We start from the raw sequence: 24,088 nt of genomic DNA on the forward strand, positions 1-24,088 counted from the left end.
ATATATACACAGTTCATCAAATGCAAAATAATGCACATTTTATTATTTTTTTTCATAAAAACACGGATAAATCACAAAGCAACAATATTTTCCATTGTCTAAAAACTATTTTACTTCATGTGAAATTCTACTTTTCATTTCAGGAGAGGTTGTTGTTGTTCATGTAGCTACAATACCAATGGCTTTGTTTTTGGATTAAAAAGGTTTGCTAACAGACATGTTATCTAAAAGGGACTCAAACATTTTCACCTCTATGGAAACGTACAAGAAAACAGCGAGTGAGAGAGCGATCTACTCAGACTATATGGCAAAAGGCTTTACAACCTCGGTAGATAATGAATGCAACATTTAACATTGTGACATCTCTAACAGAGCCTGGAAACCACCTTGTGTTGAAACATCACAGTACATCAAATCACATCAAACAGTTCCTACTTTACAAGTAATTTACTGTATAGCAGAACGTAAAAAAAAAGAAAAAGACAACGTGTGCGCCTATGAAAGAAAAGCCACATATACCGGGGCAGCTGCCTTCACCTCTTAAATGTGTGGGTACTCTGACAAACAGCCTTTTATATTTATTGACGTCACTTGGCTGAATATAAATGTACAATTAAAAAGTAAGGACGGATGCACATATATTGACATTCCTCGTACAATCGCGGAGGTCTGTAGTCTTACAAACAGCAAAACCTGAGATGAGCAGACCAAACCTGTAAAACGTTTCTTATCAGCCAAATATATTCAGAGCAATTAGGACTTTTATGCTACGGAACAAGACACAGGGCCGAGGGAAGCACTCCGTGGTCATGTAAATTTTGATGTGTTTGACAGACTTGGTGGATAACGAGAGGAAAACAATTATTCAAGGTGTCAGGCAAGACAGGTGAGCAGGTCTTGACCAGAGACCTGAACACTGCATAACCAGCACAACGGCAACCTAGAATTTTAATGAGCAGATGGATACGAATAACTTAAAAACCTCACTTTGTACAAATCCTATAAAAGCATTAATTCTATAAAATAGAGAAATATTTCAAAATAGATCAATTTCAAACTTTACAATAATGTGTAGGCTACTGGTTCTTGGCTGGTTTGGGAAGAAATATTTTAGGTTTTTGTTTTTTTTTTTGTACCTGAGCAATGAACAAAGCCAAACAAACTGTCCGGATCTAAGCACAGAATATCTTTGTTCACTTATTGATGCGAGGTATGTCATTTCATGTCAAAAATTTCATCTCTCTCCTAAATAAAACAAGTAAACAGCAAAAAGAAATCCCTTGAACGTGGTCTTAATGTTGCCCTAGCAGCACCAAGGGAATAAATATCGTCTAAACTGGAATGGAAACAGTGCATTTCTATAAAATGAACAAATGTTAAAACCTCTAGGAAAACTAAAGCAATTAAAATCAAACATAACTCAGACCACTTAACTGAAAATGCAGCTTTTTAACCAATATATGTGTATTTGCTAAGCCTTTGTAAGCATTCAATGCAAAACTGAAGCACAGCCCTGCTCTAGCTACAACCAAACAGCTCACCTGGGGAAAATAGAAAACATGACCTACTAAGATGCGGCTTTATGAGATCATTCTTTTTGGATGTGTGTGTGTGCATACACAGGGCTGGTGAGTGTGTGTCGAGTGCGACGCTCGTGAAGGGACGTCAGGAGTGGAGAGTTAGGGAACGAGTGAAGGTGGTGATTCAGTTACAATGCTGATGCTCCGCCATGTTTCTCCTGGAATACAGACATTATGTGTAACTGTATCAAGCTGAACTGATAAAATCAAAAATGCTCATCTTTGTTATATGGTGCTTGACAGTTTGAGAAATACAGTCCAGTTACTTGGCCAAAGGTTAAATTAGTGGACTGAAGCTCCAGTTACCAGCAGAATAGCTTAGCATAAGCAGGAGAAACAGCTAATGTGGCTCCACAAAGTCACTGCCCCCTGTCATTTTTACACTTTAGCTACTTTAACACGATAAAACATGTTCATCAGTGAGTTTCTACCTTCTCTTGGTCAATGTCCGAGTCTGTACTTATGACAATTCTCTTCTCCACACGAGTCTCTGAAGTTCCACTTTTCACTACCTGGTAGAAAGAAGACAGAAATACAAGTGGGGGGGGTCAAATGAAGTAAAATAATGCTAAAAGGGCAGGACTGAGTTGTTCTACTGACCTTTGAGATGTGAGTGGTGGTGACTGTGGTACCACTGGTGGTCTCTGAAGTAATGGTCTTGGAGCTGGACATCGTGCCATCTTTGTCCTCGTCTGTCCCATCAACTGTCACCTGGAAAAAAACAAAACAAAGTCAAAAAATCTACCTTGAAGAAAATTTTTATATTACATGACCCTCGGCCAGGGAAGGTGCTGCCTCGTGGTGTTTCTGGAGCACCTGGCCTGGTCTTCCAGACCTGCTTGGTGTCAGCTGGTGCTACCCTCTCCTCATTGCAATATACTGCAGCTGACACAGATCTGGACTGAGCGGGTGCTGGAGCCCCATACCTTGGACGACTCATAGGTGAAGCTCTTGGTCGGGACGATAGGGACCTCTGTGGTGGTGATGCCACTGGATAAGGAGTTGGAGACAGCTGAGATGGTGACTGTCTGGGTCTGCACCAGAGGGGGCTGTGGATGGGAGTTATAGTCCCATGAGTGGCTGTTTGACCGGACACATAGCACCACACAGAAACCACGTCCACTTCACACCATGCACTCCTTTGTAAGCCATTGTCTGCGTGGATTGATTATCACTGCAACAGCCCGTTCTTCTCACAAAATCTGTTCCAATTATGATTAATGGAAAGGATGGCCTTGTTACTTTCCTTCCCAGCACCAATTATTAGAAAGCAGAAGTGAAACAGTGAAAACATACAGCCATAAGTGGGTTGGCAAGATGGTGAAAGGCTAGTCAACGTGTTAGAACCATTCTGTGGCAGAGAAGAATGTGCAAGTGTTACAGGGACCCATAACCACAGCAGGCCACTGTGAAACACCTTGGCAGCAACCAGGTTTATTATGATGAGCATCATTTCACACCAGTTTCACAAATTTCTACTTGTAATGCTGCTGCAAAGGAGCGAGAAAGTGTGGCAGTGAAATCATACAGAGGCCAGGCAGAGACAGAATCAGCATCGCCCTGAGGGAGGCAGGAGGCTACCTGGAAGCAGCGTATGACCTGTGGACCATCGCTCCTGAAATAGGAGGCTGGGGAAGCTCCAGTTATGCTCCCAGAGCACTCTGACACTCCAGGATGTGATCCTTCTTCCTCCTGGGTCTCATCTAAAGCCTTACAGGAGGGGTCGCTGGAGAGAGGCAACTGCGCCACCTCCACCTCTACGATGGGCACCAAGGAGTTCTCAAAAAGTACAACTTCCTCTTGATCACATGACACTTCCTGAACGGGCGCACCGTTGGCTTCGACACTATCAGGCCCACCCTTGTGGCTCGCACCGGGACTGGGTATGCCTGAAAAACCCAAATGGCTGCAGGTTTCCTCATGTGCAGCCTTTGTCTCTGAACCACTGCACTGGGTACTAATGCACACGCTCTAAAAAAGACAACACAGTCACTACGTGATCACGGGGAGGTGAAGCATTCCTGCTGATGTGATGAGTACAACAAGCCAAATCTATGCAGCTTATCAAGACATATGCATGCAGGTTAAAAATCTAATCACCGTTTTAATGCCACAGCTTAGGACAATGTGTTGCATTAAAGTGGCCACATGACACACACTACATTAAATAAAAGAGATGCTGAATACAGGTTTGGGTGCATGCTGTATATTTACCAATCAATATAATTTATCAAATAATATGTGTCATAATTTTCAAAACACTCTGTTTTTAAAAAAAACAACAAAAAAAAAGTCATGCAGGGCCAGTTCAGCCATGTCCTTAAAGATGATGTACTTTCATTTAAAGAAAATCTCCTTGAAAGGAACAATCAGTCACTTTGCTCTACGTGGGATGACTTTTATTCTTTGGTTAAAGTTGATTGTCGAAAAAGTCATGCAACAAGAAAACTCTTAAGAAGTATTACAATTAAGCTGCCTCAAGGACTCCCATCATAGGAAATACTATAGTGTACAAAGACTAAAACACTTCCTGGTGCTTACTTAATGTGGATTCAGGATAAAAGCATATGTTCATATATATAAAATCAAATGAAACCACATCACAGTGATCAGCCTACACAAAGACAATACCCTACAATAACCGACGATATAAATGGATCTGAAAATGGGTATAAAAGCAGGCTCAAAGTGTCATGGTCAGACATTTAAAAACCTCCAGTTGTTAGGTAACACTGGCATCATTGACTGGTATCTTTATAGTCCAAGAGGTATCACAGAAAATGCAAAAAAGTAGTGGGTTGATTGTCATTTCCGGTCCTAAACAGTCTTTGGAGAACAGGTCTGTTCTCCCTGGACAAACCAGGGAAACTGCTGCAGTGAGAAATAAAAGGAATGAAAGTCTTGTTCCGCAGAGGCTTGAAAAAAGGGATAGCTTCTGAAGTGGAGCAGAGGATGAGAGGAAAAGAATGCAGAGGCGGTGACAGATGGATGAGCAGAAGAGAAAAGCTAGAGGTTGGCGGCTAGATGGACTGGGTGAGGTCTCCACGGGTCACACTCAAACCTGTGTGGTTTCCGCAGGGTTCAGATGGCCCCTCAGCTGCGTTTGGAGTAGAAGTCTAACAGGGGGCCACGTGGGAGACGGGTAACAAACTGTGGTGGGGGGAGGAGGAGGAAAAGAGATGAGAGGGAGGAATTTTGAACTGTCTGCAAAGACTGGCAGTGAACTGAAGTTGTAAGATGGTTTTTGAATACACAAGCTTCAACAGCCTGTCAGAAGTGATCATTCTTACACTAAACATGTGACTGAGCTTGAGAGCAGCTTTGTCCAGAGCATGGAAATTGTACCGGCACATGCATTTTATTCATTTATTTCCATGTCCCACATTTCACTTAAGCCTGAAAAGACAGATAGTCCTCCACACTAGTATCTTAATCCAAAAAAGGGGGGGTGCATCTCTAAGTTAGTCCAGGCAGGATGATCTTGCACCTCTAATGTGAGATGTTAAATTGCTGCAGATGTCCTGTGTGACATTATCTCCAAGTGCTAAATGGGATTTGATGCAGCCTGAGGCTGCTGGACAGCAACAAAGCTGTGAAGTGCAAATGTGATTAAACTCTGACAGAGGCTGATAATCAGACAACCTTCATCTGCATTTTTAAAAACTAGCCTTTCTGGGATCTTTTATTAGGGAGGAGGACTTATAAGGACTTATAATCTTATTATTATTATTATTATTATAATGAACATTTAGCATAAGCAGAAAGACAAACTGCCTTGGACAATTTAGCATAAACAATGTGCAAACAGCGTCACTGTGTTAAATGCCTCCATCACATTTGCTGCGATTACAGTTTTGCTTTGCTTTGATTTTACTGCAGCTCTAGTGCATCCTGACAAACCGATGCACGTCTGGGCTGTGTAAGAGTGGTTTCTCTCCAGGCTCTTATCATGCACTTGAATTAATAAATTGCTGCAGGGCATGCAGAATGAACCTCAGCAGATAACACTTTGATCAAGTGCCTGTGGCTCATCTAGACTGGGAATGTGTGTCTGTGTTTCCTGATCTAAAGCCAGTAATGCTACGATTACATTAGCTTCATGTTGCAATCCTTTATTATTCACTGCTGATACAGCTGTGAATGAGGACGTGTCTCTTCATAGAACAACAGCCACAGTTTGAAGAAATCAGCAGCCAAAAACAGGGAACAATAACATGAACAGAAAAGTGCAGAAGCAGAAAGGAAGCTCAAAGGGCAGCAAGGAGGGGAAAAGGTCAGTTCTGCTCGGTGTCAGTACGTGCAGAGATTCAAGAGAGTGGTCTTCTCTGAGTCATGCACTATGAGTCCAGTTTGTCAGTCATGCAATGTGAACATGTCAGATTGCAGAGGCATCCATCGCAGACAGGGTGAACCAACGGGAGCTCTGCATGTGTGGACAACCTGTCTCAAGGATGCCTGGCCCACATCGCTCATTGAAGTAAAAGAACAAAAGTACAGACTGTTCAACAAGTCAAACTGCATTCTGTATACACATGCATGTGCTGCGTACCACATGCTATTACCTTGAATAGACACATGCACACACACACACAACCATTATACTCAAACCAAGAATGATACCTTGAAAAGCCTGATCTGCTCTTTTAGCAGTTTCTTTTGTTTTAGTACATTCACCATGTAAAGAGAATATTATGCTATGCAGTAAATCAGTATTTAATTAGCTTTAATTTCAGGTTCATGTACATGTTCATGTGTTGTTTTCAAGTAAACTAATCTCTAAAACCATGGAAAATAATTGTGATCAGGTCATTTTAACCAAGTCACTTCAGGAATGACAAACTAATGTGCTAGTTCAGCTGAAATTGACTTGATTTGCAAGATTTGTTTTCAATTGAGAGACTGACGCAAGATGAAATATGTAAAGGCAGGTGTGTTTTAGCAGACTTACCCCGTCTGCACTGGGCAGAGGCTGACCATTGACACCCAGGCTGCGGAACGGAGAGTGCGTGGACAGACGCTTGTCCCACTCACTGGGCCTCGACTCTGGGACAGCTTCCATGAAGTTCCTTTTCAGCTCACTAATACTGGCATGATGCCTGAGAAGTTCCTCCTGAGGCTTATTAAAGTCCTACACAGAGGAAAGTCAAGAGGGGGAAAGCAGCGTGGTTGAGGAGGGGGTGATGTGGAGTAACGGAACAAAAACAGGTGACAAAATATGAGATGACAGACAGTGAAGGTTGGATGAGGAAGGAGGAAGAAAAGCACAGATGTAGGAAAAGTCGGGAGAGAGAGAGAGAAATGGTGCAAAAATCTGATTATGATGCTTTTCTTCTCTTTGCGTACAATTTGTGTTGACATGTTGCTGATTTAACAAATAAGCAGAAGCAGGGTTAATTGCTGATTCATGTCATTAATCTAGGTGATAACTCTATGTCGAGTATTGATAAATGATCAGCAGCTCCTTTTCAAAATGCAAATCAAGTCAGGCAGATTCAAAGGAATCAGCGTCATGATGTACCAGAGCGGATTATTACTTTGTGGATGAATAGAAGCTATTAGCAACACAGCACAGCATTAAAATCTAGTTCTCAGCATCAGGTTTGCAGTGAAACACACCATGAAAACAGGCTTCAAAACAAAGAGCGTGAGGGTTGATGACAGCAGACACGGTGCAACACGTGAAAGAGGAGAACCCTGTTCATTTAACTCAAACTCAAAGCAGCAATGATATAAAAACATTTAGCACCAAGTTGATCTTTAAGGACAACGTTCTTAGTGACAACTGTGTTATGAAACATGCTGATGTTCTGGTCCATGAACTTTTCTTTAACCGTCAATCGTCACTTCGTTGTGGTGCCAAAGAGCAACTTAATGGTAAGTGTTTCTCCAAACGTCATTCCTTTCACACAGAAGAGCACAGGTGTATAATTTTACCGTCTGTTTAATCTGCATTTCTGTGGTCAAAATATTGCATTTGCATAATGGCTGAGAAAGTGCAATGCTTTGTTAGAAAAGGTGATGGCGGTAGAAACAGCAAAAGCAGGAGCAGGAGAATACTGATGATCTGGGAACAAAAATATAGAAGATGGAGCTGTTGGTGAATCCTGGCCAAAAAAACAAAAACAAACCAAAACAAGGACCAAAACAACTCAAAACAGTCTAAATAGGTTTTCCTGTCCCGGATTAACTCATGTACCACATCACAGGGTCATCGTCAGGGACACAGCTGGTGTACACCAGTACAGTCCTGACCAGAGCCCAGTACTTGTTGGTTAGTAAATTCAGCAGCAGTCTCCTGAAACAACCAGATTAGACTCATGTGGCCACACACTCACACATTTATTATGTGTGTCTACAGCCAGTCATTTACGCTGATGAGGAAAGTGCAGGTCATGCCACATGCAAGCGTGATATTAAACAGCAGCCAAAGAGCAAGAAAATAAAGCTAGAGACGTTTCCAGAAGGGATACAAACCTCCAACATTAAAAGGCTATGTCTGATATAAATTGAGTCACCCTCAATTTTCTTAGCTCTTTTCTGTGAAAAATAAAAAGAACAAAAACAGTGTGGGTTTGTTTCCGTTTCCCTGTAAGCCTATGTCAAACTGCCACACCTAGGACATGCACTGAGTTCACAGACTGTTATACACAACAGACGAGAGGAACTGTGAGGAGTCCACATGCAAAACAGTATGGGGCCAGGTGGCCATAAGGGCCAAGCTGCAGTGTAATAATGAAGCAAAGACCCTAATGTTCTAGTGGATTACTGTAATAATGAGGACAGATAATAAACAGTGGAGTGACAGATTTGTGATTAAACACTATTTATCATGCCCCTTTTTTAGTAAAGTGCATTAATCATCAATAATCATGCATGTTTCCATTCCAGGGTTTACAACAGCAGCAGGCAGTGAGAGGAAATGTTTGCCCTGGAAACTTTAAGAGCTTATATATGTCAAAACATATTATGAGACAAGCATGAGATCTTCATCTTTAAATGACAGTCTTTATATATTACAGCTGTGTGTGCACTGAACCTGACCTAGCTGTGTGAATGCACAACATGGGGAGAGGAAGAAATGAGTCTTTTGTCTTTTGGATTAGTAGCTTGATGTCAACAGGATGGAGGTGGAGAAATGCTTATGGAAACACGTGGCTACGAATCTGACCTTTCGCATTCGCACCACCTCCGTGCTCATCACCTCAGACTCGTGCTACCCCAGGGAGGAGAGAGGGACACATGTTAGCATCCTCCACGTGTTGGGTTTTAACACTCACAGCCAAGCCATGGTGGAGACAAATCTTCTGAGGGGAGGACATGCAGGAGGCCAGTGACACTAACCTGAACATCCCCATTGATGGTGGGTATCAGTGAAGAGTCTACTTCTCTCTGGTCCCTCCACACTGCTGGCTACAGCAGCAAGAGAGACACAGTTCACACAGTAACTTTCATTACTAAGTCTACGACGTGTTTACATGAAGACTTATCTGTATTCATTGTACAGCTGTGATTATCTACAATTAAACCCAACAGGAAGTCGCCATGAGATCATGTATAATTTGTCGATGGTTCAGTGGTGCCAGTTATCCTGCCAGGTGCACATTTACCTGGAGTTTCATGTTTCCTGCACACACACGTTCAGACCTCTGCTGATATCACATCACAAACATGTCAAACAGTGATGAGAGAAACTGAATACCTTGACCTCGGCTACAGTTTTCGAGGGCTCCACGGTTTCAATAGTGACCTCCAGTTTTCTCTCCTCCAGGAGGCCGGTCCTGATTGGAGTGGAGGTCTGGGGCTGCTCAAAGGGGGCCATGGGGATCCCTGCCTCTGCCAGAGCGGCCTGGGAGAAGACTGGAGCACTGACAGGACGGGTGCCCCTCTGCGTGCTTACCACTGGAAACAAAACAAAGCCAAAATGGGTATGTTTTAGAACAACGTGTGACACACATCTGACATGATCAGTCCTCTTAGTGAGTAAGACACACAGTGAAAACAGCATCGATGCCGTCACATCATACTTACAGTCTCCTGCCTCAGTGTTAAGAGCACACACTGCAGGTACACTGTACCATCCATGCTGCGTTGGTTCTTTAAAAAGAACAAGCACTTGTTGGAGCTGGTGGTAGGTCAGAAGCAAAAATCCACAAAGCAGAATGAGAGCAAGAAGTGCAGTTAGTTCTTGTTACGGTCCACTGGTGGATGCAAAGTCAGATGATTTCAGGCCTCATGGAGCTAAAAAGCTCAACCAGGTTGGTTTGGGCTGAGTTGATATTAAGAAAGCACTGTTTCTCCAGCCTGCACGCACGGCACCGTCAGACGTCTTTGAGTAATGGCGAGCGTGCACTGCCATACGTGGACACAGTTAGCGTGTCCTGTAAACAGCCTGCCAGTGTTAATAAGCGTTTAATGAAGCAAGGAAGCCACGATCACGTGTGAGTAGTTCATCTGAAGAAACAAACCCAAACAAATAATACCTGACTTTTTGAGGCCATCATCTAGGAGAACAAACCAGTCATCGTCTTTGACGCGTGTATACGTCAAAGGACGCCTTTCTGTCAGGATCCGTTTCTCAAAGTGTGGCCTCGTCTCGGAAATAGCGGTCCCCGCTTTGGCCGCGGCAGCTGGAACTTTGACCTCTGCTGGGAACTGGATGCGCTCGGGGATAACGACTATTACAAATACATAACCAGGTATTATTGTGGAAATAAGGTACAAAATACGAGGACACTTGCATTCACAGTGAAATAGGACTACACCTGAGAAAGAACTGGGAAATAAAATAAAACCACTGCTTGGTCTTAAGACAGAGCAGGTTCATAGATCAAACACTAAAGAAAAACTAGAAATGTTTATGTATATACAGTATAACTGGACTCAGTCACACTGGATTGTACCTGGTTTCTTCGGGGCCACATCCAGAAGAATAAACCAATCATCCTCCACCTTTGTCACCGCAGGGCTCGGTCTCTGCTGTGACACCTGCTCCACTATAGTAACTCTCTGCTGTGACCTCTGCTCTGCGGCCACAAGCTCTCTAGCTGCTCTTACTTCAGGATACAAGCGCACAGGTTCATCCACAGCAGCTAACGTAGAATACACACAAAGCCGGATCAACAACATGCTCCACCACAGCAACACAAACATAATGGTAAATAAATGTGGCACAAACTAAAAGGCGTCAGGTTCATGTACAGACCCTCAAAGATACCTGGTGGTTTGACAACAGGTTTCTCCCGGACAGCGTCGAACGGCACAAACCAATCATCTCCTCTTTCTGACAGCGGCGCAGTTCGGCTCGGTCTAATTTCAGACAAGCGTGTCTCATCCCGCCTGCTGTCTGCACCAATTATCGTCTTCTTCCATGTTTTAGTCTCTGTAGCTGCCACCTCAACATCAACTGTCTTCCTCACACCCACAATAATCTCAACTGGAATAACTGGCACAAACAGACAGAAGTAAAATAAGAACTGAGTAACCCTGTATTTTTAAAGAGCTGCACATGTTCATAAGAAGTATAACGTGTGTGAGAGCGTCAGGGGTGGAGCGTATTTTAAGTGAGTACCTGACGGCAGCCTGGCTGCCCCTTCACGAGCGGCACCAAGCAGCACAAACCAGTCATCGTCTCTCTTTGGCAGCGGCTGGGAAGGTGGCGGTCTAACTTGTTTAAGATCGACCTGCTGCAGCTTCAGCTCTACGTTTTTCACGTCTGTTTCAACTTCAACACTTTGATAAATTTGGCTCGGCACTTCCAAAGAAACTGAGAACAGAGTAAATACTTCACTGTCAGTGGCCAATCTGACAGAAGCCTCACATTTGGTATAATATGCACTAAGCAAAAACAATTCTGGATAGTTTGCTTGACACACAATTTGTTTCTCTGACAGAATGAAACATGTGGGGAAAGAAAATCAACACAGTTCAGGGCTGTGGATACCTGGAGGCACATAGGAAGGTTCTCTGGGAACAACACCTAGCAGAAGAAACCAGTCATCATCTCTTTCTCTCACTGGCTGGGATACTTTCAGCACGGGAGGCGTCTTTTCCTCTTTCTGTACCACAGTCTCTTCAACTACAGCCTCCATCTTGGACTCCACTGATATTACTTCAGCCACGGAGGAGATGCTTTCTTCGGGATAAACCTGAACATATTCGGCCGCGGTAACTGACGGTAAACAGAATGAATGAGGACTTTCAGACATCGAAGCCAGAGAAGTGACAGAATGAGCAATGAATGAACTAAGGACAGAGCATGAGAGGAAGTTGGCATTACCCGGTGGTACAAATGCAGCTTCTCTAATGGGAACATCCAGCAGCACAAACCAGTCATCCTCAATCTGTGTCCGGGCCTGCGGAAGTGCCACTGCTCGCTTTTCACTCAGCTCTCGTTTTATTCCTGTGTCTCCAACAACCTCCGCTCTTTTTTCCCTCTGCTCAACCACCGTGATTACTACCTGAGAGACACTTTCTTCTGGAGACACTCGAACACGCTCCACGACGGCAGCTAAGACAAAGGAGATCACAAATCCTCAGACGCTGTGCATGGTACAGGGGCTGCAACGATCAGGCTCAGGATAATTGCTTTCTTTTATAAAGACTTGAAACTGTGCAGGGGGATCTTAACAATACCTGGAGGGACAAATGGTGTCTCTCTAGGAACAACATCCAGCCACGCAAACCAGTTGTCATTCCTGTCTGTCACTGGCTGCTGTGAGATTTCTTCTACATGTGTTGGTGCCTCTTCTATTACCATTCTCTTTTCAACAACCACTTCTCTAATCTCATCTGCTGCAACTGCAGCTGCTGAGACTAAACCTTCAGCAACCACCTGGTCTTGTTCCTTGAATATAACTGATATGAGCATAAACAGTATTAGCGTCAGTAAGAAGCATAATTCCAGGTGTAAGGTACAACAACGCAGTACAGGGAGGTTCTTGATATACCTGGAGGTACGTAAGGCGTTTCTCTGGGAACACCATCCAGCACCAGAAACCAGTCATCATCTTTTTCTCTGAGCGTCTGTGCTAGGAGCTCTGGAGCACGGGATATTTTCTCTTCTCTTATTTGTCTCTCCTCTGCTATGTTTTCTCTTTTCTCCTCAACGGTTGTCATTTCGGCCTCAGAGATGAAATACTCACCCTCACCCGCTTGAGTACGTTCCACAGTGGTAACTAATGACGAGAGTGAAGAGACAGAATCTTTGAATGGAGCAAAGAACCTGCAGGGCCAAGATGCTCATGCTAACAGAAATAGAGCAGGATAAGTGTGTGAGGGGACGGGCGGGTTATTCTCTCTTATAAGGTAAACAGACAAAAAGTAAATTCCAAGAAAAGAAGCCAAACTAGTTGGTTAATATGTTAATATCACTGTTTTGGTGTCAATTATCCATCCCCCGCTCCCTCAGTTACACTATTAGGACCTCTACATCACCAGATTTCAGTTTCCCAGCTCTACAGTCATTGCTCCCTCTCCGACAGAAGGGGTTTGATAAACATCAAACTGTATTTATTAGAAAAGCACATGAGTGAACCAAATCAAACTGGGTCCTGGATTGTTAACATCCCCATTAACTTCAACTTTCAGTGCACAAACGAGACAGAAGCTGTATCTTTAGAGAGATTAGTGGCGCTGTAAAGCTGTTTGCACAATCACATACCGTACCTGGTGGTTTGACAACAGCTTTGTATAGAGGCCGATCAAACAGTACGAACCAGAGATCTTCCTGACGCCTGTCTGCACCTCCTCTCTCAGTTCTCTGCTCCAGGGTCTGTTGCCTCACGGCTCGGTGCTCTAAGCTCTCCTCTGATATGACACCAGGCTGTACCTGCACGTCTTCCAAATCTTCCTGCTGCTTCCCTTTCTCATCTACAATTGTCAATCTCTTCTTAGTCCTACGCTCCACCTTCTGGTACGCCACTACAGAAGCTTCAGGAGAGCCAGACTTCTCCTCCACCTCTTCTTGCCATTCCTTTTCTATCTGGACTAGCTTTGCTTTCAAACTATCATCTATCACGTCTTTTTCACTCTCCTGCTTCACCTTCACCTCTCCCTCTTCAGGCAACAGGCCTTTTAAAAACACTTTCTTTATCTGCTCTTCCAATTCATCCACTTCACCCTCGTTTGTCTCAAACCTCCTCACAGATTTCTTCACCACTCTTTCTGTTACACCTTTCACTTGTATTTGTTCTTCCTTCTCCAAATCTGCCTCTTCCTTTTGTAACTTCTCTACCTCCTCCTTCCCCAGTTCTTCTTCTATTGCTTCCTGAAGTCTCCCTGCTATCTCGTCTACCTCTAGGAGCCTTTCCTCTAAATCCTTCACTTCTTTCAGCCTCCTTTCCAACGTAACCGCCTCCTGCAGCTTTTCTTCCAAGATCACTTCATCCTGAAACCTCTCAATGACCTCCTCGCTGGTTAGTCCCTGCTCTGCCACATATACGACCTTCTCACGCTTCTCCTGGAGCTGGAGCCGGGCTATGGGTGACGGGAAGAGCAGAGGAGAAGGTAAAACTATGAACCATGAAGGGGACTAAAATTTCATTCATGCTGCAAAGCTGTGAAAAAAATTTTTTTCCACACAGTCACACAAACAAACTCACATGGCTTTTCGACAGGTTGACGTGAGGGCAGGCTGAAGATTTGGTCAAAGTACAGGAACCAGTCATCTTGCTGTTTTAGCACTGGCTGCAAGAGCCTGTCAGCTAAGCTCATGTTTGTCAAACTGAGCTTAGCTGACAACATCAGAGACACCACAGTGAGTACGATCATAGCAAAGGAGCAAACCCACACAGATCTCAATGTAGATGATTTAACATAAGTGGAACAATGTCACAGGTTTGGTTTCTATGAAACTGCAGCAAAATGTATTGGCAGCATTCAGGCCACAATGAAATGAAATTCAGGTGCATGATCTTTGACAATCCAGAGTGAGGCAGCAACAGAAAGCACAGGTTTACTGTCCCTTTTAGGAAAACAATTAGAATTTGCAGAGTGTTACGAGTGCAGAAGATACCTGGGCGCTTCTCAAAATCAAAAGGTGAGTTAACAGGAAGAGGAGGATGGAGATGCAGCAGAGCAGACCTCTCGTCTTCCTTTACCCTCTGCTGCTGCTGCTCTTCTGATGCTAGATCCTGCCACGTCCCACTGTCTGACTCGCTGATGGTTTGAGAGCCAGTTTGCCCAGTCTCAGTGCTCTGCCAGGTTACTGTGACTGTCTGAACAGACGGCCCTTCCTCCCAGGACTGAATGAAAGTCTGCCCAGACTCTCCTCTGGCTGTGAACAGACGAGGTGGTGGCAGTTATGTAACGGTCTTACTGGAGAGATGATGGCTGTGAACACTTCACGGTGCTTCAAGCATGTTTCTGATGACGCCAAGCACCAGACTGCTCTGTCCAGTAAACTGGGGTTAGTACAAAGCTGAATGAAAGATCCATCTTTATCTCGTTTTAATGGCAGCAACTGGAGCATGAGTCAGTGAATGAGTCAGTCGGTTAAGAAGTTAAAGATACAAACTACAAGCAAACAAAAGTCGTTGTGCAACACACATGAAGCAGTAACCTCTGAAAACGCCAAAAAAAGAGGAACAGCAGCCTCAAGACTGGAAAATGGTTAAGCAAGTGAGGAAATGCCTTATTTTTTCACTTTCAGAGTTCACAAGGACCAAAGTTACCCTGGACTGATTCCAGGGAAAGGACAAGGTGGGTGTCATTGTCCACGTGTCTGAACAGGCTGCCGTGCTGACAAGTAAACCATGTTATCCAAAGCTGAAAGGCGATGTCTTCTAAAGCTTGTGAGTGTTAAAGCCAGTAAGCCAAAATGGATGAGTGTGTTAAATGACGTGATGAGGCTGTTTTCAAGTGAGAATAAAATTATTTCTGCAAATCTGCCAAAACACGCGGGTGCAGCTCCACAATGATCCTGGTACCTGTGAAATCAGGAGGAGGCTGAGCTTTGTCAGACGTCAGCACCAGTGACCAGTCATCGGTCTCAGACCTGGATGATGCTGAGAGTTGTTGCACAAACTGGAGCGTCTCATCTCCAGCTGCAAGTCAAACAAGCCAGAGAGACGTTTTTTGACCCTGTGCTGTTATAATGATACACACAGGTCTCACCCTACAGCGCTGCTTCACGCACATACCTCCATCTAGGTTATGTGACAGCCTCTTGCTTGCAGAGCGTGCGAAGCGAGGAGCTGGCCGGTCGATCATGGAACTGGCCTGGCGGGTCTGGGCCTGAGTTCGCCCACTGTACCGGAACTTGGAGCCCAAGACAAGGAAGCGACGTGATGATGGAGGCTCCACTGTCGAAACCCTGAGGGACAGAAACGGCCATTTAGTTCTCGTTGAGGCATATTTTAATCAGGTTAGCAAAATGTCATCTCTCTGCTCCAGGGATTCACATATAAATGATGTTATATCACATAAAAGATTCTATAACACTGACATTATTATGCAACAAGGATAGGAAAACCTTTATCTTATTAACTAGGCAAAACTTTCCAGGCCAGATGGTTTTAGCTTTTCCTCAGTGGTTCAGCTGCTACAGAGCCAATACAGGAATTAAGCCAATTATCCAGGGGACAGGTAGGAACTGAGAACGACCTGTGTTTCCAGGCGGACAGGTGTCATTGAGCTAAAGGTGAGAAGAACCTGTTCCTACCTGAAGAACGTATGGTGTTCAACACAAACTTTCCATAGCTTCTTCGCAGCTTTGTAGTTGGGCAGTTTGAAACCAATTGTGCTTTCATACTGCTCTTGCTGTAGGAAACAGAACAAACATACAGTCAAAGTCAGATATAATAATCTTATGCTGAGGACATAAAATAAGTCCATAACTCCAACAGCTGATCCATAAGTCAGTTCTTCTCACTATTCGAATACACAAATGTAAACGGGACAAAATGTAAAACCGAAAAAGCAAAAATTACCTCTGATGGTCTGATTTTGATAAAGAAGCTGCTGCGCTTGTAAGAAATCTTGAGCACTTTGGGCCAAGGGAAGCGGTTGATCCTCAGCTTGTCTTTGTAAACCATCAGACCACTGGAGCAAACCCCCAGCATAATGTCAACACCATCAAGATCCTGCATGTACAGAAACATCATTCAACTATTGTGAGATTTAATCACTGCAAACAGGCACCCTAAGCCTGCACTAGCAGTAAACACCCACTGGGAGGCAGACTTTCTCATTCTATAACAGCATGTAGTGATGTTATTAATCTCTGCCTTTTTTTTTTAAAGAGGGCTTACATCAATTTTGTAATTACAATTTGGAAGGCACTGATGCAGTACAAGCACACTGCTGCAAAATGACACGCTATAAAAATACATGGGGGGTGAGTAGAGATTTGAGGACAGGGCTTTCAGAATTTAAATAAAAACCCCACCAGGTAATCCACAAGGGATTAATCCAAACAGGTGAAGTAACTGTGCTCCCCTACCTTTGCTTGGTGCAGGTCGACTCCATACATGGCAAGTTTCTTTGCGTTTTCCAGAAACAGCATGTCTGCCTGGGCTGGACTCATTGACCTGGAAACACACAAACAAACAAAAAAAAAAAAAAGCTTTGGACTCATCCTCTTAAAACACTGAAGATGCAAGTTCCTTATCGATCGATGAGACCTGATTAATGTCCTTTGATTACCTGTATGTGCGGTGCAGCTCCATCACCTTTTCTTCGAGCTCTTTGCTCTGTGCGGGGGCGAGGTTCAGATCTGCAACGTAGTTTGTTCCGTGAACCTCTGGGTCATACTCTCCGAGCTCTGACTGGGCCGTGTAGGAGCCCAGCAGGGACAGCGTGACAAAGGAACAGGGAAGAACACCTCGGATTATGTCCTTCCTCAGCTGGAGGCACAGAAAGTACCTGGAGAACATGTGAAAGAAAAAAGCCATTTTCAGTATTTCTGTTAGGCAACGCTAAGTGGCTGCTGGCTCAGGCTTTATACCTGAAGGACAGATGGTATCAGTCTTCTAACCTAATGTTCATCTCCCCAAATGTCAAACTATTAGAAAGTCTAGAGACATTCACCTGGTGAGGTCTTCAGTAAGCTGTGCTGGGTCAGCAGGGTAGAACTTAACATTGAATGTAAACTCATACACGGCACCGGAAACCTGTTTCCGGATCTCCTTTGTGGGTTCCAACCATATCTGCAGAAGATAAAGAAAAACATTACCAACTGCTCACAACCATTTCTGTCAGTGTCATATACGTCTCTAAACCTACAGGTGAAAAAAGAGTCTACCTTGCCGGTTGGGGTTTCCCAGTTAGCGAGACCAAAGTAATCCTTCTCCAGAAGGTTGACATGGTCACACACCTTCGTCAAAAGTTCTTGGCCTTTGGCGTGTTTCTAAAGGCAGGCAGACAGAGGAGGGAGACACTGTTCAGACTTGATAACAATCTGATGTTTACTTAGAGGAACCACATAACCAGAAGAACCTACTGAAAGGTCAAAGTCTCTTACATCAAGTTCACACTCAAACTGAGTGTCGTCCAGCAAGGTGACTTTGCACTGCATGACTTTCTGCCGCTTGGAGCCTTTAGCCTCGTCTGCCTTCTTCTCTTTCACAGGCTTCTCCTTCTTCACCTCCTCCTTTGTCTTTTCCTCTTGTCTGGCTTCTTTCTCCTCTTCTGCTGGCTCTTCCTCGGTTTTCTCTCTGACCTCTTCCTTCACTTCTTCCAACACTTCAGGCTCCGTCTTTATCGCAGCTTCTACTTTGTGACCCCCTTGAGCTGGCTGGTAGGTCAACACAAGATAGATAGATGGATAAACAAACAGACAGACAGACAGAAAAAAAATCAAAGACACAAGACGTTTGCAAAGTCAGGCTGCAGGAGGACAAGGTGCTTTTTTTGGAAAAGATGCCAGAGCTCTAATTAAAACAACTACAGATCGGACTAATCAGTGACTACACTGCTGTTGACTGTGGCTCTGGTTCACAGCAGCATGAGTCACTTTAGACCAAGCTCTCAGTTCAGACCAGAGGAGCTGCTTTCACTGAGCCAGATGTCCACATCATCAAAAATTCATTAGACAGAAAAAATGTGCTCTCCACTACGATGACATCTGCAGTATGAGTCCATATATAGACACACACACACACACACACACACACTGAGCTGGTTCTGACGGGCCTCTGTAGGAAGGTGACCCTACCACACACCCATGATTAAAACACAGTTTGGGTAATAGATGCCGAGGGTTCAATACAAACGGACACCAGTCTTACTCCTGTCCGACACAGACAGCAGCAGTTAGTTCAGCTTAGCACAGGTTGGAGAAACACACTGATCTGATCTAACGCTCAGCAGAGGAGCCAGAGTTTCCCACAGAACTCTTCCTTCAGGTGTAACATTTAGTCGCACTCACCTGTGTCTCTGTGCTGCTTATCGAGTGCTGATCCGGGGCCTGTTCAGTGTCCAGCTCTGTTTTTAGCTCAGGCTCTGGGTCGGCTATAGGTGCTTTCACCTCCTTCTCCTCTTTCTTTCCTCTGCTCTTTCCCTTCTCCTTCTTCTTCCCTTTGTCCTCGGCCTTCGTCTGCTTTGCTTCTGTTTTTTCCTCTTCCTTCTCTTTCTTCTTCGTCTCTTCTTTCACCTTCTCTTCTTTCTTTTTTGACTCGTCTTTTGGTTTCTCCTCTTCTTTCTTTTTTGCCTCCTTCAGTTTCTCCTCTTCTTTCCTTTTTGTCTTCTCCTCTTTTGCTTTCTCGTCTTCCTCCTTCTTCTTTGCCTTTTCCTCCTCTTTCTTCTTAGCTTTTTCTGCCTCTCTGGCCTTTTCTTCTTCTTTCTTCTTTGCTTTCTCTTCTTCTCTCTTCTTCACCTTTTCTTCTTCCTCTGCTTTCTTCTTTGCTTTTTCCTCTTCCTTTTTCTTTACCTTTTCCTCCTTTTCTTTTTTCTTTGCCACCTTCTTGTCTAGTTTTTCCTCCTCTTCCTTTCCAGCCTCTGTCCCCTTGTCTTTAATTTCAGCAGTCTCCTTATTTTCTTCCTTTGTCTCCAATGTTTCTTCTCCTTTCTCTACAGTCTCCTGTGTTTTTTCCTCCTTCCTTTGCTCCTCTTTCGTTTTCACCTTTTCCTCTTTTGCTTCCTCCTTTTTCACCGTCTCTTCATCCTTGACCTCTACTTTCTTTTTAGCATCTTTCTTTTTCTTTTTGCTGCCCTTTTTCTCGACTTTTTCTTCCTCTTTCTTTTTCACTTCTGTTTCCTCCTCGGCTTTAGTTTCCTTCTCATCACTTTTCGCCTCTTGCTCCTTCTCCTCTTCTGCCTTCTCAGCTTTTTCCTCCCTGTCAGCCTTTTCCTCCCTGGCTTTCTCTGCCTCAGACCCCTCTCCCTCCGAGCACTGCGAGCGGCGTTTCAGGAAAGACGAGAAAAGGCGAGACAGGCCTTTTCCAGCAGACGTCCGTGTACGAGGCTTCAGCTGCTCCTCTTCAGGGGAGGTAGCAACGTCAGAAGGCCCAGGTTCAGAGGACGGCTCCTGGGCCTCCTTTTTCGACTGCTCCCCTTCAGCCTCAGAGGCCTCCGGCTCTGGCTTCTGCTTGGTCTCTGGCTTTTCTGGTTCAGGTTCGGCACCGCCGGCCTTCTGCTTGCCCTCGGTCTCCGTCTCACTCACGGCACTTCCCTCTGTTGTCATGGTAGCCACTGCGAAGGAAAACAGAAGGGCGTCATGGATGGAGAAAGGTCAAGGTGGCGTACAGTTACGGCTATACTTGGAGCACAACAAATAAGATTAGAAGCATTATCCCGTGTTGGAAGCATCATACTTCACTTTGCTGTGGACGGACATCAAATGGAAGACATGGACTTTTCTATAACGATGCAGCATTGATGCTGAAAAGTATTTTTCAGGAATCAATGTTGATGTTGATTCAATGATGTTCAAAGACTATCAGCAACAACTAGAGCAGAAATGGTGGTGACTGGATCTATAGTTCTGTTTTATATCATTGTATACATCACTATCTTAGTTTTTGATTGTTAGACAATAAAAGTATTTATCCAAATGTGATGGACATTATTGGTTTATTTTTTTTTAACAATTTATACATAAACCAAGTGAGAAAATATCTGACAGATTCTTCAGTACTGGAAATAATATTTAGCTTCAGTTCCACAAACAACAAAAATAATCCAAATTTTGTGTGTTGAATAATAATATTTTATCCCTGTAGCTGTTGGTCACTAATCAATTGTAATTTACCATTGGCAATTTTTACGACGACTCATTTGCATTGGTCCTTAAATTTACTGACAGCATCCTGCTCTAATTATTCCATATAATATCCAACCAACCGCCACCCACAGATTATACTGTAACTCAAACACACTTATTCTTACACACACACATTCACAAACATCACAATATCACACAATAGCCTTCCTTGTTGAAGAGTGTGTCTGTGTCTACATGCACTTCCTCACAACACTGCCCATCACAGACTCATTAAATTTCTCTGGCACAAAGGAGACATTCTGCTCTGGAGCTGCCTATTAGCACGGCCTGGATCATCACGGCCTGGATCATCATCGCCGAGCATGACTGGTTGTTACACACACCCACAGCATCTTCATGCACACCGACCCCGGACATGACATACACCACAGGATCGTATCACATTTGTCAACTCTTAATGGCCTGCTGCTCATACTAAGGTAATTATTCTGTTAATATATCTCTGTTAAACATTTAATTTGCTGGATTGACCAAATAAAAAGAAAAAAAAAAAACACATTTAAGGTAGGATGTTAAAACTCGTGGTCTGCCCCCAATATATTTATATATTAAAGGTTCAGTACGTAATATTTACAGTGATCTATTAGTATAAATATAGTGCAGTATTCAGTGTGTAATCACTGAAAAATACTAACTGTTGCTGGTTGGGGAAGATGCATTCTTCAGTCTAATCACTAGATGTCACATTACATATCACACAGGATGCTGTGGAAGAGGATTTTCTCCATACTGTCAACTTCTACACAGTCAAACATTTGACACACTGTCCTTTTCAGCCTACATGTGCAGTAGTTACACAACATGTAAAGGCCGCTGCTAATGTGTAACAGTGCAAGGACATTTGCATCAATTACTCTTATCACAGATTTTAACTCTGATGTGGCACATCTGGTATAAAACCTAGAAACTTCTAACGAACTGACCGAAACACACTGGTGGTATAATGCAACAGATCAGTTTCAGTCACTCACATCTCAATCAGTTCCTAACTTGTATGAGATTTGAGAAACCCATTGTTTGTGGACTAGGCCTTGTCTAATTGGTGACTAATGGGGCTGTTTTTCTGCTCCATATGTAGTTCAATGTCTCACCCTGACTGGTATGGTGTGGGGGGAGGGGAAATGGTAGACAGGCAGACAGACCAATCTTCCAGATGTACAGGGCCGCCCCAAAGGGTGCAGCCTGGCTCTCTATACCATACCCTTCGTACTGGCACTCCAGGACAGCAGGAGAGGAAGGCGGGGTACACAGACACAGACCAAATCCTCTTCAGCCCTACCATTGTTTGTGTCCAGTGACCAATAACTATGCTGCACACTATAACTAATCCTGCCTACCCTTCCCCCCATAAGACCCCCCCCACACCACCACCACCAAACACACACACATCCATTCCCTAGGTCACTACATACAGACACACACACACACACCGGTATGCATCAATGCTCACAGGCTCCTCTGGGTCTCTTAATGCTCTGTCATCTCAATTGTGATTGTCAGGAAACAGACATGCTTCTAATGGACCAGCTGAGCTTGTGTCTGCTGCCTCCTCCATTTTACGTTTGCTGTCTAACGTCTCTGCTATGAGCCAGCTGAGCAGGGCTAACCTGCATCAGGACCAATTGAGAAAAACAGAGCCACAGCACAGGATCTCTCCATACAGCATCAATCACACCAGCATCATATTTCTTTTTTGTTGTCGACGTAATTAGATGAAATATTGCTGTACTCTAAAAAAAAATTATCTGCCCTCAATACTACATAATTAGTGTCACTAATGAGCTAAATTATAGATGAAGTAGGCCGCGCTCACAAAGAGCCAGTGGATCAGGTGCAAACACCAGGGATGGAGCTGAATCAGGATTTGATTTAGACTTTCTCTGCCTTTAATTGGACTGAATATTCCCACAGGAGGAACATTTGGAATTTGATGGGATTTAATTTGAATCAGTTAATTTCACTTAAAGGTCAAAATAAAATCTGAACATTTACTGTCTTTAGGAGAACAAATGACTTGAGATTGTTATATTTTTTATGCTTAAATTCATGTAAACAACAATTTTAATTTTAACTGATGCGAGTCCAATGAATGGACTCACTAATTCCCCACAAAGCATCAGGTTTAAAGAGACATATGTGGGAATTTGTCTGGATACCAAAAGGTTCCTATTATTTGCCAGGGGCGCTGCAGTGCTGCTGCTGCTGTGTGTGTAGAAGGTCTATGGTATGTGCGATGAAACGAGATGAGAGGGCTGAATCGGGAAAAACTTGCAGCGATGAAGGAGGAGGTGTATATAAATAACTCAAAGTACTCAGGATGCAGGAACTCATTAGTTCGCCTTTGCAGACACGCTCATATCTATTTCTGTTCACAGTGTACTGCACACAACACGCATCACGCACATGTGCATACATGTGTGCATGTGTGAGTTAACGCACACACAGACACAAAACTAAATTTACCTCCTAGTTTTAAGGCAACAGATAAAGGCTTTATTTCTCTGGAGTAAATTCACTTCCCTCGTGCTCACCAATGCTGGTCACTGACCGACATGAGCTCCAAAATAACTTCAGCTGGCAGGAATATTGGGACATAAAGAAAGCATGTTTCCTGGGTACTGTGAGCAGGCTTAAGGAATTAGAGGGAGTTTAGAGTTAATCAGCCCCCAAGTGACCAAGTGAGATTATCTCCATCTACCTGCCTACAGTATCTCTCTCACTCTCTGGGTATGCGTGCATCCGTGTGTGTGTGTGTGTGTGTGTGTGTGTGTGTGTGGGAGAGGGGCTGGCAGAAGGACAGTAGCGATCAGCTGTGCTGATTCATGGTTTTAACTTTAGCCACGCCCACCTGGCTGAAAATCAACAGAAATGAAAGGAAGGCCAAGATATCAGTCCTCTGCCCACATGGTGGCTTCTATTAACCTTGCTGAGTAAACACAGACACACATGCCAACATACACAGTAACATGTGCCTGGATACACTGTTCATATGTTCAGTTAACACACACACACACACACACACACACACACACACACGCACACACGCACACACACACACACGAGCCTGCCTGGTTATTGTCAATTCTGCCACATGTTGAGCACAAACAGATAATTGAAACTGCAGTACTCTCAGACAGACCTAGACCCTAAACACTAAATAGTGCAACATGAAAATACAAATGGGGAATGCAGATAAAAATAAAGTAAAAACATAAATGAAGTGAAACAGCATAAGGCACATGGCAGCTTAGAGTACCAAACCAGTGCACTATGTAAACAGTACAGACAC

At 43.9% G+C, this 24,088-nt stretch overlaps 1 protein-coding gene across 7 annotated transcripts; it reads right to left on the reverse strand.

Annotated features, from left to right (window-relative positions):
* Window positions 1-21: 21 nt before the first annotated feature.
* On the reverse strand, window positions 22-19,165 carry LOC113122119 (uncharacterized). Of its 7 annotated transcripts, XM_026293137.1 has the most exons (31): window positions 18,946-19,165; window positions 18,040-18,312; window positions 17,821-17,925; window positions 17,607-17,725; window positions 17,223-17,441; window positions 17,020-17,107; window positions 16,508-16,660; window positions 16,240-16,337; window positions 15,719-15,891; window positions 15,506-15,622; window positions 14,593-14,853; window positions 14,180-14,311; window positions 13,245-14,054; window positions 12,527-12,754; window positions 12,213-12,434; window positions 11,857-12,087; window positions 11,521-11,748; window positions 11,149-11,343; window positions 10,783-11,022; window positions 10,481-10,669; window positions 10,061-10,255; window positions 9,280-9,479; window positions 8,922-8,990; window positions 8,749-8,793; window positions 8,055-8,117; window positions 6,529-6,708; window positions 3,162-3,551; window positions 2,507-2,629; window positions 2,181-2,291; window positions 2,012-2,092; window positions 22-1,738 (listed from the first exon to the last, which is right to left on the reverse strand). In XM_026293137.1, the coding sequence occupies exons 2-31, from the start codon at window positions 18,091-18,093 to the stop codon at window positions 1,709-1,711; spliced, it is 5,349 nt and encodes a 1,782-aa protein (XP_026148922.1). In that variant the 5' UTR covers window positions 18,094-18,312; window positions 18,946-19,165; the 3' UTR covers window positions 22-1,708. The 7 variants fall into 7 exon arrangements, with proteins under 7 accessions (XP_026148922.1, XP_026148919.1, XP_026148920.1 ...); XM_026293134.2 differs by lacking the exon at window positions 18,946-19,165 and having other exon boundaries at window positions 10,795-11,022; window positions 18,040-18,243; XM_026293135.2 differs by lacking the exons at window positions 8,922-8,990; window positions 18,946-19,165 and having other exon boundaries at window positions 18,040-18,243.
* Window positions 19,166-24,088: the final 4,923 nt, after the last annotated feature.

The sequence above is a fragment of the Mastacembelus armatus genome, chromosome 16, assembly GCF_900324485.2.
Source record: "Mastacembelus armatus chromosome 16, fMasArm1.2, whole genome shotgun sequence".
In the NCBI taxonomy this organism is placed as follows: domain Eukaryota; kingdom Metazoa; phylum Chordata; class Actinopteri; order Synbranchiformes; family Mastacembelidae; genus Mastacembelus; species Mastacembelus armatus.